This window comes from Salvelinus namaycush, chromosome 11 (assembly GCF_016432855.1).
Source record: "Salvelinus namaycush isolate Seneca chromosome 11, SaNama_1.0, whole genome shotgun sequence".
Taxonomy (NCBI): Eukaryota; Metazoa; Chordata; class Actinopteri; order Salmoniformes; family Salmonidae; genus Salvelinus; species Salvelinus namaycush.
In genome coordinates this window covers 30,937,983-30,955,735 of record NC_052317.1, presented here as the reverse complement: position 1 = coordinate 30,955,735, position 17,753 = coordinate 30,937,983, and the positions used below count along the sequence as shown (strand labels likewise).

The window sequence follows — 17,753 nt, the reverse complement described above, 5'->3', positions numbered from 1 at the left end:
AAACGCAGGACATATTCACACTTCTTCTACTCTACATGTCAATGTTTTTGTTCCATAATGAATAGAAAGGTGTCCGATCTCAGTTTGCTGCTTCCGTGATCTTTATTGTAGCTCGTGATATAACAACAGTTGGAACATAATGGTCTTTCCTAGTCATGTAAAAGTGATTTTTTCCCTTTTTTAACACCATTGTTTTGTCTTGTGCCCTATAGGAGGCTGAATCTGATGATGTCACCGGCGATGTGGGCGGGTTCTGGCAGCATATGGATGCGGGTCTCCGTGAGCAGGCGGCGCATCTGCGTTCTGATTTGGCGCTGAGCAGACAGGAGAGCAGAGAGCTGCAGGAGAGACTCATGGTGTCTGAGGCCACAGTACATGCACAGGCTGAACAACTCAAAGACTACAGGGAACTACTCAGTGAGTCATCTTGCATATGCTGAAAACATAAATACACACACACACACAGAACACACACACACACTCATACACAGAACACACACACACACACAGAACACACAGATACACAGAACACACACAGATACACACACACACACACACACACACACACACACACAGAACACACACAGCTACACAGAACACACACAGAGATACACAGAACACACACACACACAGATACACAGAACACAAACACACACACACACACAGATACACAGAACAAACACACACACATACAGATACACAGAACACACACACACACACAGATACACAGAACACACACACACACACACAGATACACAGAACACACACAGATACACAGAACACACACACACACACAGATACACAGAACACACACACAGAACACACAGATACACACACACACAGAGAGAGAACACACACAGATACACAGAAAACACACAGATATGTTTATCGAATCAACTAACTATGTTTAATTGTTACCAGATTAAATTAATCATATAACAATGAACTCATTAGGAATTTGGGGCACCACGAGAGAAGTTGTTTATAGAGTTACCATCTCCACCGCCCGTTTGGGTAAGAAATGTAATGTATTTACATACAGATGTCTTTGTTCGTCGTCTCTGTTGAAAACAATCAGTCCTTCTATGGGAAGGGCTCGATGGGTGTAAGACTCTGGTTGTCCACCAGAGGTCACAATGTCCTTCGTAGTTGTCTTGGTCTTTTAGTGGAGTGTTCAAATAGAACAGATCTTCAGATGCACCAATGGTTGTCTGATATGGGATTTACTTCCTTCCCACCTCATGTCTTTAGTCAAAGTTCTAGGACCACTTTTACATACCCAGCTGCAGACTGGCAATGTTAAGGCCTATTCTTTATCTTGTTCACCTCGTGTGGAGATTCAAAGTTCTAACCATTTTTAGCCGTGTAGCCACAGCTACACGTTTTCTGGTCTTAGAGTTTCAACCATTTGAAACGTTTAACTCAAGCTTCACGTTTGCTGGTCTGGTATGTTAATTCTTTGCAAGTCCTTTTTAAGCACTCTGGTCAAATAGGGCGGTTCCATCACACTGACATGCTCTTCTGACCTCATTCGGGGCGTGGCTTAGTTAATGTGCAAAAGGACATGAAAACTATGATCTCGTTAGAAAACGAATACCACATTAATATCTTAACAAAAATAGTCTCATCGTTCTTCATATTGTATTAACATCATATTGGATGAAAACTTGAAAGCTAGAATGTGTTTCCTTCCTAAGTTACAATATTTGGTTCATACAGTTTTTAATAACTTCACAAAATGAAAAGCAATATGACATTGTTATTCTTTAGATCCCCACTGACCATTCTTAACATTCCTATCTCAGAAATATTGTTCCAAAGTTCACTCTTTGGACGTTAGAGTTTTTGGGCGGGCAACAGTCTCTCTAGAGACAAAGGCATTCCTTTGGTTGATACTGAAGAGCAGGAAAGGGTTCTCTGCTGCATAATATTTATGATTGGCACCCCCCCCCCCCTGTCTCCCTCGTCTCCTCTCCTATGGGAGAGGGGGGTCTGGCTATCTGTCAGCCATTTGCCAAGCTGATCTAAGGCCTTGGTTCCTCGACCAGGAGAGTCATGACATACAGATACACAGAACACACATACAGATACACAGAACACACATACAGATACACAGAACACACATACAGATACACAGAACACACATACAGATACACAGAACACACATACAGATACACAGAACACACATACAGATACACAGAACACAGAACACACATACAGATACACAGAACACACATACAGATACACAGAACACACATACAGATTCACAGAACACACATACAGATACACAGAACACACATACAGATACACAGAACACACATACAGATACACAGAACACACATACAGATACACAGAACACACATACAGATACACAGAACACACATACAGATACACAGAACACACATACAGATACACAGAACACACATACAGATTCACAGAACACACATACAGATACACAGAACACACATACAGATTCACAGAACACAAACACACACACACACACAGTTAATTGAATCACTCAATGTAATTTATTCAATGGTTGTAATGGTTCTCTCTCTCTGTCTTTCTCAGCGGAGACATCAGTTGAGCAGGACAGTAAGCAGGTCCAGGTGGACCTGCAGGACCTGGGCTATGAGACCTGTGGCCGTAGTGAGAACGAGGCAGAGAGAGAGGATGCCAGCAGCCCAGGTAACTTAGCTGTGCCTTTCCCTGTCTCCCGTCTTTTCTCTCACTCCTATCTTACCTATCGCCTCTCTTCCGTTACACCTCTCTGACAGTGTCACCTCTCACTGCTTCTATTTCAGTTTGTCACTTGAGACATCTACTGTACCTAACATCTCACAATACAGTAACTGCATCACTTCTCATTCCCATCTCACCTGTCACTTTACCTTACCTGTGTCCGGTGTGCTGATCTATACACCCTAGAGTTTGATGATCTGGAGATGTGTACGTCACTGAGCCACCGGCAGGACTACGAGAGCGCCGGAGTTTGGTTCCATGGCGATGGGAGTGTGGGCGGAGCTTTTGATGAAGGCGAGGAGCCAGGGGCAGGATCCTTACAGCAATTGGTCCTGGACCTGCGTTCTCAGCTGACCCGCTGCCACAAGGTGATTCGTGGGTTGCAGCTACGTGTGCGTTCACTATCCACCACCAGTGACTACGCATCCAGTCTGGAACGCACCCCACGCAAGGTACATCATATACATACAGGGTTGGGTAGGTTACTTTCTAAATGTAATCTGTTACAGTTACTAGTTACCTGTCCAAAATTGGAATCAGTAACATAACTTTTGGATTACCCAAACTCAGTAACGTAATTTGATTACATTCCGTTACTTTTAGATTACTTTCCCCTTAAGAGGCTATAGAAGAAAACAAAAATGTATGTTACCAATTGAACGACATCTATTGCAGGAGAAATCAATGTTAAAGTTTACGTATGTGGCCATATATCAATTTAAAATGTTACTTTGTAGGTTGGTTATGTAGGCTTCTTCTAACCCATCGCTTTCTACTACATCAAAACCAAAGCCTATCAGAATTCCAGTCATAAATGTTTTACCCCTTGATCTTCAAGAATAGGACTTGGAAATATGGAAGTATAGATTAGCCAAATTGTTTAACCTGAGCAGGACCTCAAAACTAAGGATTTATTAGCCCTACTCTGTTGTTTATGATTTTGTTGTCATGGAGGACTGATTGGGCTCATTGATTTGAGTTGAAAAATAAATGCTGAGCTCATGGAATGGCATGCTTTGAGCACTACTGTCACGTTCCTGACCTGTTTTCTGTTAGTTTTTGTATGTGTTAGTTGGTCAGGACGTGAGTTTGGGTGGGCAGTCTATGTTTTCTGTTTCTATGTTGGTTTAAGGGGTGACCTAATATGGCTCTCAATTAGAGGCAGGTGTTTTTCATTTCCTCTGATTGAGAGTCATATTAAGGTAGGTGTTTTCACACTGTTTGTTGTGGGTGGTTGTCTCCTGTGTTTGTGTAAGTGTATGTTGCGCCACACGGGACTGTTTTCGGTTTTGTTTGTTCATTCGTTTTATTGTAGTCAGTTTGCCTGTTCATGCGTTCTTCGTGTTACATGTAAGTTCGTCGTCCAGGTCTGTCTACATTCGTTTTGTTGTTTTGTTAGTTTGAGTGAAGTTCGTGTTTTCGTCTTTTCTGTAAATAAATAATGTCAACTTCAGAAGCTGCGTTTTGGTTCAATCCATACTCCTCCTCTTCGGATGAAGAGGAAGAGGAGAACCGTGACAGAACCACCCACCTCTCCAGAACCAAGCAGCGCAAGTTCGAGCAGCGGCCAAGAGATCAGGACTCATGGACTTGGGAGGAAGTATTAGAGGGAAAAGGACACTGGGCGCACATTGGGGAATATCGCCGCGCTCGTGAGGAGATGGAAGCAGCGCGAGCCCAGGAGCGGTGGTATGAGGAGGCAGCAAAGAGACGTGGCTGGAAACCGGAGAATGAAGCTCAAAACCGGATTTATGAAGGTACGCGGCTAGCACGGAAGCCCGTGAAGAAACCCCAAAAATTTATTGGGGGGGGGCCAAGAGGTAGTGGGCCAAGAGGTAGTGGGCCAAGGGCAGGTAGGAGACCTGCGCCCACTTCTCAGGCTAACCGTGGAGAGCGGGAGTACGGGCAGACACCGTGTTACGCAGTAGAGCGCACGGTGTCTCCTGTACGTGTGCATAGCCCAGTGCGGGTTATTCCACCTCCCCGCACTGGTAGGGCTAGATTGAGCGTTGAGCCGGATGTCATGAAGCCGGCTCTACATATCTGGCCACCAGTACTCTCTTTGGGCCGGCTTACATGGCACCAGCCTTACGCATGGTGTCCCCGGTTCGCCTACATAGCCCGGTGCGGGTTATTCCACCTCCCCGCACTGGTCGGGAGACGGGGAGCATTCAACCAGGTAAGGTTGGGCAGGCTCAATGCTCAAGGGAGCCAGTACGCTTGCACGGTCCGGTATTTCCGGCGCTACCTCCCCGCCCCAGCCCAGTACCACCAGTGCCTATACCACGCACCAGGCTTCCAGTGCGTTTTCAGAGCCCTGTTCCTCCTCCACGCACTCTTCCTATGGTGCGTGTCTCCAGCCCAGTGCCTCCAGTTCCGGCACCACGCACTAAGCCTCCTGTGCGTCTCCAGAGCCCTGTACGCACTGTTCCTTCTCCCCGTACTCGTCCTGATGTGCGTGCACTCAGCCCGGTGCCACCAGTGCCGGTACCACGCACCAGGCCTATAGTGCGCTTCGAGAGGTCAGTGTGCCCTGTCCCTGCTCCCCGCACTAGGCTTGAAGTGCGTGTCTCCAGTCCGGTGCCTCCAGTTCCGGCACCACGCACCAGGCCTATAGTGCGTCTCAGCCGGCCAGAGTTTGCCGTCTGCCAAACGGCGCCTGAACTGTCCGTCTGCCAAGCGCCGCATGAACTGCCCATCTGTATTGAGCCTTCAAAGCCGCCCGTCTGCCATGAGCCTACAGAGCCTTCCGCCAGACTGGAGCCGCTAGAGCCTTCCGCCAGACAGGAGCCGCTAGAGCCTTCCGCCAGACAGGAGCAGCCAAAGCCTTCCGCTAGACAGGATCAGTCTGAGCCATCCGTCTCCGCAGCGCCATCTGAGCCATCCGTCTCCTCAGCGCCATCTGAGCCATCCGTCTCCCCAGCGCCGTCTGAGCCATCCGTCTCCCCAGCGCCGTCTGAGCCATCCGTCTCCTCAGCGCCATCTGAGCCATCCGTCTGTCCCGAGCCATTAGAGCCGTTAGTCAGTCAGGAGCCGCTAGAGCCATTCGTCAGTCAGGATCTGCCAGAGCCGCCAACCAGACAGGATCTGCCAGAGCCGCCAACCAGACAGGATCTGCCAGAGCCGCCAACCAGACAGGATCTGCCAGAGCCGCCAACCAGACAGGATCTGCCAGAGCCGCCAACCAGACAGGATCTGCCAGAGCCGCCAACCAGACAGGATCTGCCAGAGCCGCCAGCGAGCCATGAGCGTCCAGAGCCGTCAGCCAGCCATGAGCGTCCAGAGCCGTCAGCCAGCCATGAGCGTCCAGAGCCGTCAGCCAGCCATGAGCGTCCAGAGCCGTCAGCCAGCCATGAGCGTCCAGAGCCGTCAGCCAGCCATGAGCGTCCAGAGCCGTCAGCCAGTCATGAGCTGCCCCTCAGCCCAGAGCGGCCATTAATCCAGAACTGCCCCTCAGTCCAGAGCTGTCTCTCTGTCCGGAGCTGCCTTTCAGTCCGGAGTTTCCCCTCTATCCTGAGCTACCTCTCTATCCTGACCTACCTCTCTGTCTTGAGCTATTTCTATATCCCGGTGCTGCCCCTTGTCACGGTGCTGCCTCTTATCGTAAGGTTACCATTAGAAGTAAGTGGGTTGAATAGGAGGGTGGTCAGTCGTAGGGGGAAACGTAAGCTGGGATTGACTATGGTGGGGTGGGGACCTCGCCCAGAGCCTGAGCCACCACCGTGGTCAGATGCCCACCCAGACCCTCCCCTAAACTTTGTGCTGGTGCGCCTGGAGTTCGCACCTTAAGGGGGGGGTTATGTCACGTTCCTGACCTGTTTTCTGTTAGTTTTTGTATGTGTTAGTTGGTCAGGACGTGAGTTTGGGTGGGCAGTCTATGTTTTCTGTTTCTATGTTGGTTTAAGGGGTGACCTAATATGGCTCTCAATTAGAGGCAGGTGTTTTTCATTTCCTCTGATTGAGAGTCATATTAAGGTAGGTGTTTTCACACTGTTTGTTGTGGGTGGTTGTCTCCTGTGTTTGTGTAAGTGTATGTTGCGCCACACGGGACTGTTTTCGGTTTTGTTTGTTCATTCGTTTTATTGTAGTCAGTTTGCCTGTTCATGCGTTCTTCGTGTTACATGTAAGTTCGTCGTCCAGGTCTGTCTACATTCGTTTTGTTGTTTTGTTAGTTTGAGTGAAGTTCGTGTTTTCGTCTTTTCTGTAAATAAATAATGTCAACTTCAGAAGCTGCGTTTTGGTTCAATCCATGCTCCTCCTCTTCGGATGAAGAGGAAGAGGAGAACCGTTACAACTACTGAATAAGTGCTATTTACATGTGAAAAAGTTATGTCATATCCTGCATTTGCTATAGGCCTATTGTTTACCTTTTTGTTGGTGACACTTTGATATCTTGATAATATGCAGCTGTTTAAAGGGAAAATCCACAGATGAAACAATAACAAAATCATTGCCCCGCCTCTATTTTGGTAAAAAGCTGAGGGATGGGCCTGGAGAAATGTAACCACACTCAGATTAATGGACAGAGCTAAGGACTGACCATCCATTATATAAAAATATTGTTTGAACCATGTTATGAGGCTATACAGTGTTTGTTTACATTTACAATGTTTACAAACATTGAAATAAAACATGGTTATATTTTGGGTTATCATGAAGTGTGACAGTTGAACTAAGCTCATGAGGGATTTCTAAGTTATATTCTTCAAGAATCAATGGCTATATATATATATAATAATATAATATATATATAATTTATTAGTTTAAAATGTATGTAGCAACTACAGATTGCCCCTTTAAGTCTATCAAAAGTGTGCAAGTTTGATCATGTGTCCGTTAGGCCTATGGATTTTCTTTTTTTACCAGCATGAATTAGATTGAGCAATAAAAGCCCCACTTTCAAATTGATTGATAGGCAGCTTAAACTTCTTGAATTCTACCATTTATTGGGTTCAAATACACAATTAGATTTGTGAACAGCCATCCACAACAACCACAACCCGTAAGGTGCAAATAGCTGAATGAGAGAGCAGCAGTGTGATTCACATCAATGTGCTATGGAGATATCAATAAAGTGATATCCGTGTAGCCGTAGACTAAACCACTGCTGTCATCCTGACCTCCAAGCGTTTATTCAAGTTGGATCTTTGGATGCCGACAGCAGTCGCACCACTGCTGTCATCCTGACCTCCAAGCGTTTATTCAAGTTGGATCTTTGGATGCCGACAGCAGTCGCACCACTGCTGTCATCCTGACCTCCAAGCGTTTATTCAAGTTGGATCTTTGGATGCCGACAGCAGTCGCACCACTGCTGTCATCCTGACCTCCAAGCGTTTATTCAAGTTGGATCTTTGGATGCCGACAGCAGTCGCACCACTGCTGTCATCCTTACCTCCAAGCGTTTATTCAAGTTGGATCTTTGGATGCCGACAGCAGTCGCACCATTAGAAGACATAGCTTGGACTGTAGCCTACAAAAGCCTATTCCTGCGCTTTTCCCACGATCCATCAAACACATGTGGTGTGTCATCATAGTGATCTCTGACTTGTGGTCTGACTCGCTCAGGTGGAACAAATCTACACTTGCGGCTTTTTTCAATGCTGATTTGAATGTCATTGAGAAAAGTGTCAAAGATTTTTTTTTCGCAAACATCCTTTATGAGTTTAGAAGTAATCCTTGAAGTAATCATCTAGTTTTTCAAAGTATCTGTAATATTATGACAATATTTTTGCCTGTAATGTAACGGATTACAGTTACCTTTTTTTGTAATCCCTTACATGTAATTCGTTACTCCCCAACCCTGTATACATACAAGGTCTGATTGATTGATCAGTTGATTGATCAATACATTGACTGATAACTTTAGTGTTTTATGCGCTTGTTGGATTATGTGCTGCTATTACATGTTCCCTGACTATGTACTGTCTCTCTCCTTTCCATCAGGTGAACTGGGCGTTCGAGGCCTCCCCGGCCCTCAGCGGTGTAGAAGACGATGAGGGCTGGATGTCCGACAGCCTGGGGCCTCGCATGGAACCCAAGCCCAGCCGAGAGCTGCGAGAGCTGGTGTCCCGAGTGGCCTCACTGGAGGCCCAACTCAAGAGCTCCAAGCTGGAGGGGAAAGGAGGGGTGGTGGAGGAGGGGAAGTGTGCTACCTGGCCCGGGTGAGTGGAGAGAGAGAGGAAATGAAGGAAGGAAATAATTATGATAATGAATATGGTGATGTCTGATAACAATGATAAAAACTATGATGATGACTGATAACAATGATAATGACTATGATTATGATTGATAACAATGATAATGACTACCATGGTGACTGATAACAGTGGTAATGACTATGATTATGATTGATAACAATGATAATGACTACCATGGTGACTGATAACAGTGGTAATGACTATGATGATGTCCAATAACAACGATAATGCTGATGATGAAGATGTTTTTTTAAAATGTATTTTTATGTCCTGACCCCTCCCCTTCCTCCATCTATGGACAGGAAGTACAACACCCTGATCCAGGCTCAGGCCAGGGAGCTGTCCCACCTGCGTCAGAGGATGAGGGAGGGCCGTGATGTCTGTCACATACTCACACAACACCTGGGAGACACCACCAAGGTCTGACACTCTGACAATCTCTCCAAAGATTAGGACATTATCCACCACTTTTTGACAGTGATTGAATCAAATGTATTTTGTCGATTTAAAATGTTTCATTGAACTATTAGCTAAATGTAATTGATTGGCCAGGGCTTTGAGGAGCTGCTGCGTGCCAACGACATTGACTACTACATGGGGCAGAGCTTCAGAGAGCAGCTGGCACAGAGCACTGCCCTGGCACAACGAATGGGCACCAAGATCAGTGGACGTGAGTGTGGAGAACACACACACCAACCTATGCACAGACAGACACACACATATGCACGCACACACACACACAAAGACAGACAGACAGACTCACACACACATACATTCCCTGATCTTCTGTCCTTCTATCTCACTCTCTGTCCTCCCTTTCCCGTCCACTACCCGTCCTTCTCTCTCCTCAGGTGACCGTGCTGAGCTCCATGATGATAAGATGGGCCATGAGCTGCTTGCTTTGCGGTGGGTTTTATGTCCAAATGATGTGTAACCATCTGAAAAAGGTGTTTCCTGTGTGTGTGTTTTGGTTTTAGTATCCTTGTGGGGATCAGAAGTCCAGGGGACCAGGAGTCCAGGGGACCAGGAGTCCAGGGGACCAGGAGTCCAGGGGACCAGGAGTCCAGGGGACCAGGATAGTATAACAAGGAAAAGTGGGGCCATTTTCCCCACAAGGAAAAAAAGGCTATTTTAAGGCTTAGGGGTTAGGTTTAGGGTTATGGTTAGAATTAGGGTTAGGAGTTATGGTTAGGTCTAAGGTTTGGGGTTAAGGTTAGGGTTAAGGTTAAGGTTAGGGTGAAACACACCAATAATCTCACTGCCAATAGACTGCTGATAGGTACTTATCACAGTGGGAGGCCTGTGAACAAAAGTGTGCTAGGACAAAAGTGGTACCTGCTGCGTGCTGACCCAGTAGCGACGAACCTACCGATTCTACTTGTAGAACCGCAATGCTCGTCAGTGGCCAACAACTTGAACTTGAGCCACTCAGAGAGCACGACCCCCCACATGGGGAAGCCAACAAAAGTAATATGAAAAAGAGAGCATTTTCTCTGTACATCCACAGATGCGCCTTCATATGCAATGTAGGCTATGGGATGGTAGCTAGCTAAGTGCACAGATGTAGGCTATGGGATGGTAGCTAGCTAAGTGCACAGATGTAGGCTATGGGATGGTAGCTAGCTAAGTGCACAGATGTAGGTTATGGGATGGTAGCTAGCTAAGTGCACAGATGTAGGCTATGGGATGGTAGCTAGCTAAGTGCACAGATGTAGGCTATGGGATGGTAGCTAGCTAAGTGCACAGATGTAGGCTATGGGATGGTAGCTAGCTAAGTGCACAGATGTAGGCTATGGGATGGTAGCTAGCTAAGTGCACAGATGTAGGCTATGGGATGGTAGCTAGCTAAGTGCACAGATGTAGGCTATGTGATGGTAGCTAGCTAAGTGCACAGATGTAGGCTATGGGATGGTAGCTAGCTAAGTGCACAGATGCAATGCTCACAACAATAAATACTTCCTCCAAGCTAGGTAACCACTGTAGCTAGTATTGACATTATAATGAAATCACAATGGATTAGCTAGTTGAAACAGCTATGTGTGTGTGTGTGTGTGTGTGTGTGTGTGTGTGTGTGTGTGTGTGTGTGTGTGTGTGTGTGTGTGTGTGTGTGTGTGTGTGTGTGTGTGTGTGTGTGTGTGTGTGTGTGTGTGTGTGTGTGTTAGGTAACCTACAGTGCACCCTCTCCTGTTGTGCCTCTGCCAGGGATAGAGGTCAACAGTCACAGCCTCTGCCAGGGATAGAGGTCAACAGTCAGAGCCTCTGACAGGGATAGAGGTCAACAGTCAGAGCCTCTGCCAGGGATAGAGGTCAACAGTCAGAGCCTCTGCCAGCGGTAGAGGTCAACAGTCAGAGCCTCTGCCAGCGGTAGAGGTCAACAGTCAGAGCCTCTGCCAGGGATAGAGGTCAACAGTCAGAGCCTCTGCCAGGGATAGAGGTCAACAGTCAGAGCCTCTGACAGGGATAGAGGTCAACAGTCAGAGCCTCTGACAGGGATAGAGGTCAACAGTCAGAGCCTCTGCCAGGGATAGAGGTCAACAGTCAGAGCCTCTGCCAGGGATAGAGGTCAACAGTCAGAGCCTCTGACAGGGATAGAGGTCAACAGTCAAAGCCTCTGCCAGGGATAGAGGTCAACAGTCAGAGCCTCTGCCAGGGATAGAGGTCAACAGTCAGAGCCTCTGCCAGGGATAGAGGTCAACAGTCAGAGCCTCTGCCAGGGATAGAGGTCAACAGTCAAAGCCTCTGCCAGGGATAGAGGTCAACAGTCAAAGCCTCTGCCAGGGATAGAGGTCAACAGTCAGAGCCTCTGCCAGGGATAGAGGTCAACAGTCAGAGCCTCTGCCAGGGATAGAGGTCAACAGTCAAAGCCTCTGCCAGGGATAGAGGTCAACAGTCAGAGCCTCTGCCAGGGATAGAGGTCAACAGTCAGAGCCTCTGCCAGGGATAGAGGTCAACAGTCAGAGCCTCTGCCAGGGATAGAGGTCAACAGTCAGAGCCTCTGCCAGGGATAGAGGTCAACAGTCAGAGCCTCTGCCAGGGATAGAGGTCAACAGTCAGAGCCTCTGACAGGGATAGAGGTCAACAGTCAGAGCCTCTGACAGGGATAGAGGTCAACAGTCAGAGCCTCTGCCAGGGATAGAGATCAACAGTCAGAGCCTCTGCCAGGGATAGAGGTCAACAGTCAGAGCCTCTGCCAGGGATAGAGGTCAACAGTCAGAGCCTCTGCCAGGGATAGAGGTCAACAGTCAGAGCCTCTGCCAGGGATAGAGGTCAACAGTCAGAGCCTCTGCCAGCGGTAGAGGTCAACAGTCAGAGCCTCTGCCAGGGATAGAGGTCAACAGTCAGAGCCTCTGCCAGGGATAGAGTTCAACAGTCAGAGCCTCTGCCAGGTATAGAGGTCAACAGTCAAAGCCTCTGCCAGGGATAGAGGTCAACAGTCAAAGCCTCTGCCAGCGGTAGAGGTCAAAATCAAATCAAATCAAATTGTATTTGCCACATACACATGGTTAGCAGATGTTAATGCGAGTGTAGCAAAATGCTTGTGCTTCTGGTTCCGACAGTGCAGTAATATCTAACAAGTAATCTAACAATTCCCCAAAAACTACCTAATACACACAAATCTAAAAGGGGTGAATGAGAATATGTACATATAAATATATGGATGAGCGATGGCCGAGCGGCATAGGCAAGGTGCAATAGATAGTATAAAATACATTATATACATATTATATGAGTAATGTAAGATATGTAAACATATTAAAGAGGCATTATTTAAAGTGCATTGTTTAAAGTGACTAGTGATCCATTTGTTAATAGCCTCTCTATGTTAGTGATTGCTGTTTATCAGTCTGATGGCCTTGAGATAGAAGCTGTTTTTCAATCTCTCGGTCCCAGCTTTGATGCACCTGTACTGACCTTGCCTTCTGGATGGTAGCGGGGTGAACAGGCACTGGCTCGGGTGGTTGTTGTCCTTGATTATCTTTTTGGCCTTCCTGTGACATCGGGTGCTGTATGTGTCATGGAGGGCAGGTAGTTTGCCCCCGGTGATGCGTTGTGCAGACTGCACCACCCTCTGGAGAGCTTTGCGGTTGAGGGCAGAGCAGTTGCCGTACCAGGCTGTGATTAAGCCCGACAGGATGCTCTCGATTGTGGATCTGTACGCTGTTGCGCCTTCTTCAATGCACTGTCTGTGTGGGTGGGCCATTTAAGTTTGTCGTTGATGTGTATGCCGAGGAACTTAAAACTTTCCACTTTCTCCACTGCTGTCCCTTCGATGTGGATAGGAGCGTGCTCCCTCTGCTATTTCCTGAAGTCCACGCTCATCTGCTTTGTTTTGTTGACGTTGAGTGACAGGTTGTTTTCCTGACACCACGCTCCGAGTGCCCTCACCTCCTCCCTGTAGGCCGTCTCGTCAGAGCCTCTGCCAGGGGTAGAGGTCAACAGTCAGAGCCTCTGCCAGACACATGCTCAGTCATTACAAGTCACATGCTCACTTGAATAATCTTGTTTTTTTGTGTTTGTCTTCAGAGGACAAAAGTAACTTTGTTTTACATTTTAGTTTTTACAGCGAATTTGTTACATATGCATTTTACAGACATTTATCACGTTAATAATCTTATTACGTTATAGGAACATGTTTTCCCATGGTTCACTTCCATGGGTTGTGGGTTTTAAATGAATTAATTTAGTGCTATAGATACAGATTTTTAATCCACCTACAACATGCATAGAGATTCTGTTTGATCCCAGAAGTCACATTGTTGATCCCAGAAGTCCCATTGTTGATCCCAGAAGTCCCATTGTTGATCCCAGAAGTCCCATTGTTGATCCCAGAAGTCCCATTGTTGATCCCAGAAGTCCCATTGTTGATCCCAGAAGTCCCATTGTTGATCCCAGAAGTCACATTGTTGATGCCAGAAGTCCCATTGTTGATCCTAGAAGTCCCATTGTTGATCCCAGAAGTCACATTGTTGATCCCAGAAGTCACATTGTTGATCCTAGAAGTCCCATTGTTGATCCCAGAAGTCCCATTGTTGATCCCAGAAGTCCCATTGTTGATCCCAGAAGTCCCATTGTTGATCCCAGAAGTCACATTGTTGATCCCAGAAGTCACATTGTTGATCCTAGAAGTCCCATTGTTGATCCCAGAAGTCCCATTGTTGATCCCAGAAGTCCCATTGTTGATCCCAGAAGTCCCATTGTTGATCCCAGAAGTCCCATTGTTGATCCCAGAAGTCCCATTGTTGATCCCAGAAGTCACATTGTTGATCCCAGAAGTCCCATTGTTGATCCCAGAAGTCACATTGTTGATCCCAGAAGTACCATTGTTGATCCCAGAAGTACCATTGTTGATCCCAGAAGTCACATTGTTGATCCCAGAAGTCCCATTGTTGATCCCAGAAGTCCCATTGTTGATCCCAGAAGTCCCATTGTTGATCCCAGAAGTCCCATTGTTGATCCCAGAAGTCACATTGTTGATGCCAGAAGTCCCATTGTTGATCCTAGAAGTCCCATTGTTGATCCTAGAAGTCCCATTGTTGATCCCAGAAGTCACATTGTTGATCCCAGAAGTCCCATTGTTGATCCCAGAAGTCCCATTGTTGATCCCAGAAGTCCCATTGTTGATCCCAGAAGTCCCATTGTTGATCCTAGAAGTCCCATTGTTGATCCCAGAAGTCCCATTGTTGATCCCAGAAGTCCCATTGTTGATCCCAGAAGTCACATTGTTGATCCCAGAAGTCACATTGTTGATCCCAGAAGTCACATTGTTGATGCCAGAAGTCCCATTGTTGATCCTAGAAGTCCCATTGTTGATCCCAGAAGTCCCATTGTTGATCCCAGAAGTCACATTGTTGATGCCAGAAGTCCCATTGTTGATCCCAGAAGTCACATTGTTGATCCCAGAAGTCACATTGTTGATCCCAGAAGTCACATTGTTGATCCCAGAAGTCACATTGTTGATCCCAGAAGTCACATTGTTGATCCCAGAAGTCACATTGTTGATCCTAGAAGTCCCATTGTTGATGCCAGAAGTCCCATTGTTGATGCCAGAAGTCCCATTGTTGATGCCAGAAGTCCCATTGTTGATCCCAGAAGTCCCATTGTTGATCCCAGAAGTCCCATTGTTGATCCCAGAAGTCCCATTGTTGATGCCAGATATTAGAAGACTCCCAGTAGACTTTACCCAGAAGGATTCACCCACCGGCTGTGTGTCTAAAAGCTCACCCAAGGTTAGCTGATGAAGCTGTCAAGGAGCACAAATAAGATTGACTGCTAATCTAATCCCCAGGCTGTAGAGTGGACCTGGGTGAACCACAGGTGTCACGCAGGCCCTCCTTAAGAGGCTCAGTGAGACTGCGTTAGACACACACACACCCTGCCTCGGTTCTCCCTCCCCTCCATTCTGGATGTGGCTCGGTAAGCCATTCTCTCACAGAGAGAGTAAAGAGAAGACAAGAAAGGAAAAGACTCGAATAAGGAAAACACCCTTGGATCTTATGCTATATTTTACCTGACTTGGGAAAGGTGGATTTCTATGAATATTTTCAGGACTAATCAGAATATTTTCAGGACTAATCAGAATATTTCTAGGGCTAATCAGAATATTTCTAGGACTAATCAGAATATTTCCAGGACTAATCAGAATATTTTCAGGACTAATCAGAATATTTTCAGGACTAATCAGAATATTTCTAGGGCTAATCAGAATATTTCCGGGACTAATCAGAATATTTCCAGGACTAATCAGAATATTTCCAGGACTAATCAGAATATTTCCAGGACTAATCAGAATAATTCTAGGACTATTCAGAATATTTCTAGGACTAATCAGAATATTTATAGGACTATTTATAGGACTGTTTATATAATTTTTTTACAACTAATTGGGCTATTTATAGGACTATTTATAGGACCAATATGACTATTTCAGGACTATTTGTATGACTTTTAGGACTAATCAGACTATTTTTAAGACTAATTGGACTATTTGACTGTCAGATCTATGGCTCCACTATGGAAGTCCATGCTTTCTAAGAGCAGTCCCCTGTACAGGGACTCTCTGTGGTCTTTCTCTGTGTGTGGGGATCGCACTGGGAGAGAGCCTGCCCTCCTATGGAAACAGATGGAGAGAGAGCGGGAGTTCTTACAGAGGAAACTGGCAATGTAAGGGGGATGCAATAGGCAAGATCATGGTCATAAAACTTGATTGTGGTATTTGAGCTCTGTGGTGGATCTTAGATAATGGTCATACAACTTGATTGTGGTATTTGAGCTCTGTGGTGGATCTTAGATAATGGTCATACAACTTGATTGTGGTATTTGAGCTCTGTGGTGGATCTTAGATAATGGTCATACAACTTGATTGCGGTATTTGAGCTCTGTGGTGGATCTTAAATAATGGTCATACAACTTGATTGCGGTATTTGAGCTCTGTGGTGGATCTTAAATAATGGTCATACAACTTGATTGCGGTATTTGAGCTCTGTGGTGGATCTTAAATAATGGTCATACAACTTGATTGTGGTATTTGAGCTCTGTGGTGGATCTTAAATAATGGTCATACAACTTGATTGCGGTATTTGAGCTCTGTGGTGGATCTTAAATAATGGTCATACAACTTGATTGCGGTATTTGAGCTCTGTGGTGGATCTTAGATAATGGTCATACAACTTGATTGCGGTATTTGAGCTCTGTGGTGGATCTTAGATAATGGTCATACAACTTGATTGTGGTATTTGAGCTCTGTGGTGGATCTTAAATAATGGTCATACAACTTGATTGCGGTATTTGAGCTCTGTGGTGGATCTTAAATAATGGTCATACAACTTGATTGCGGTATTTGAGCTCTGTGGTGGATCTTAAATAATGGTCATACAACTTGATTGCGGTATTTGAGCTCTGTGGTGGATCTTAAATAATGGTCATACAACTTGATTGCGGTATTTGAGCTCTGTGGTGGATCTTAAATAATGGTCATACAACTTGATTGCGGTATTTGAGCTCTGTGGTGGATCTTAGATAATGGTCATACAACTTGATTGCGGTATTTGAGCTCTGTGGTGGATCTTAGTGACTTTCACTTGTTTGCAGCCTTTCTGGTGGCCTATGTCTGTGTGTGTGATTGTGTCTGTCTATAAGTGTACACTACCGTTCAAAAGTTTGGGGTCACTTAGAAATGTCCTTGTTTTTGAAAGAAAAGCAATTTTTTTGTCCATTTAAATAATATCAAATTGATCAGAATTACAGTGTAGACATTGTAAATGACTATTGTAGCTGGAAATGGCTGCTTTTTTATGGAATATCTACATAGGCGTACAGAGGCCCATTTATTTATTTTACCAGGCAAGTCAGTTAAGAACAAATTATTATTTTCAATGACGGCCTAGGAACAGTGGGTTAACTGCCTTGTTCAGGGGGCAGAACGACAGATTTTGACCTTGTCAGCTCGGGGATTCAATCTTGCAACCTTCCGGTTACTAGTCCAACACTCTAACCACTAGGCTATCTGCCGCCCTTTATCAGCAACCATCACGCCTGTGTTCCAATGGCACGTTGTGTTAGCTAATCCAAGTTAATCCTGATTAAAGAAGCAATACAACTGGCCTTCTTTAGACTAGTTGAGTATCTGGTGCATCAACATTTGTGGGTTCGATTACTTTGACGAGTTTCAGAAGAAAGTCTTTGTTTCTCGCCATTTTGAGCCTGTAATCGAACCCACAAATGCTGATTCTCCAGATACTCAACTAGTCTAAAGAAGGCCAGTTTTACTGCTTCTTTAATCAGGACAACAGTTTTCAGCTGTGCTAACATAATTGA

The 17,753-nt window shown here is 45.8% G+C and overlaps 1 protein-coding gene across 1 annotated transcript in view; it reads left to right on the top strand.

Moving 5' to 3' along the window:
• Nucleotides 1-17,753, top strand: part of LOC120055341 (myomegalin-like) — a 109,796-nt gene that overhangs the window by 74,544 nt on the left and 17,499 nt on the right. The window contains exons 27-33 of the mRNA XM_039003213.1: nt 213-417; nt 2,572-2,688; nt 2,929-3,194; nt 8,686-8,903; nt 9,242-9,359; nt 9,492-9,609; nt 9,791-9,845. Coding sequence (XP_038859141.1) covers nt 213-417; nt 2,572-2,688; nt 2,929-3,194; nt 8,686-8,903; nt 9,242-9,359; nt 9,492-9,609; nt 9,791-9,845 — 1,097 coding nt within the window. The remainder of the gene's footprint in view (nt 1-212; nt 418-2,571; nt 2,689-2,928; nt 3,195-8,685; nt 8,904-9,241; nt 9,360-9,491; nt 9,610-9,790; nt 9,846-17,753) is intronic.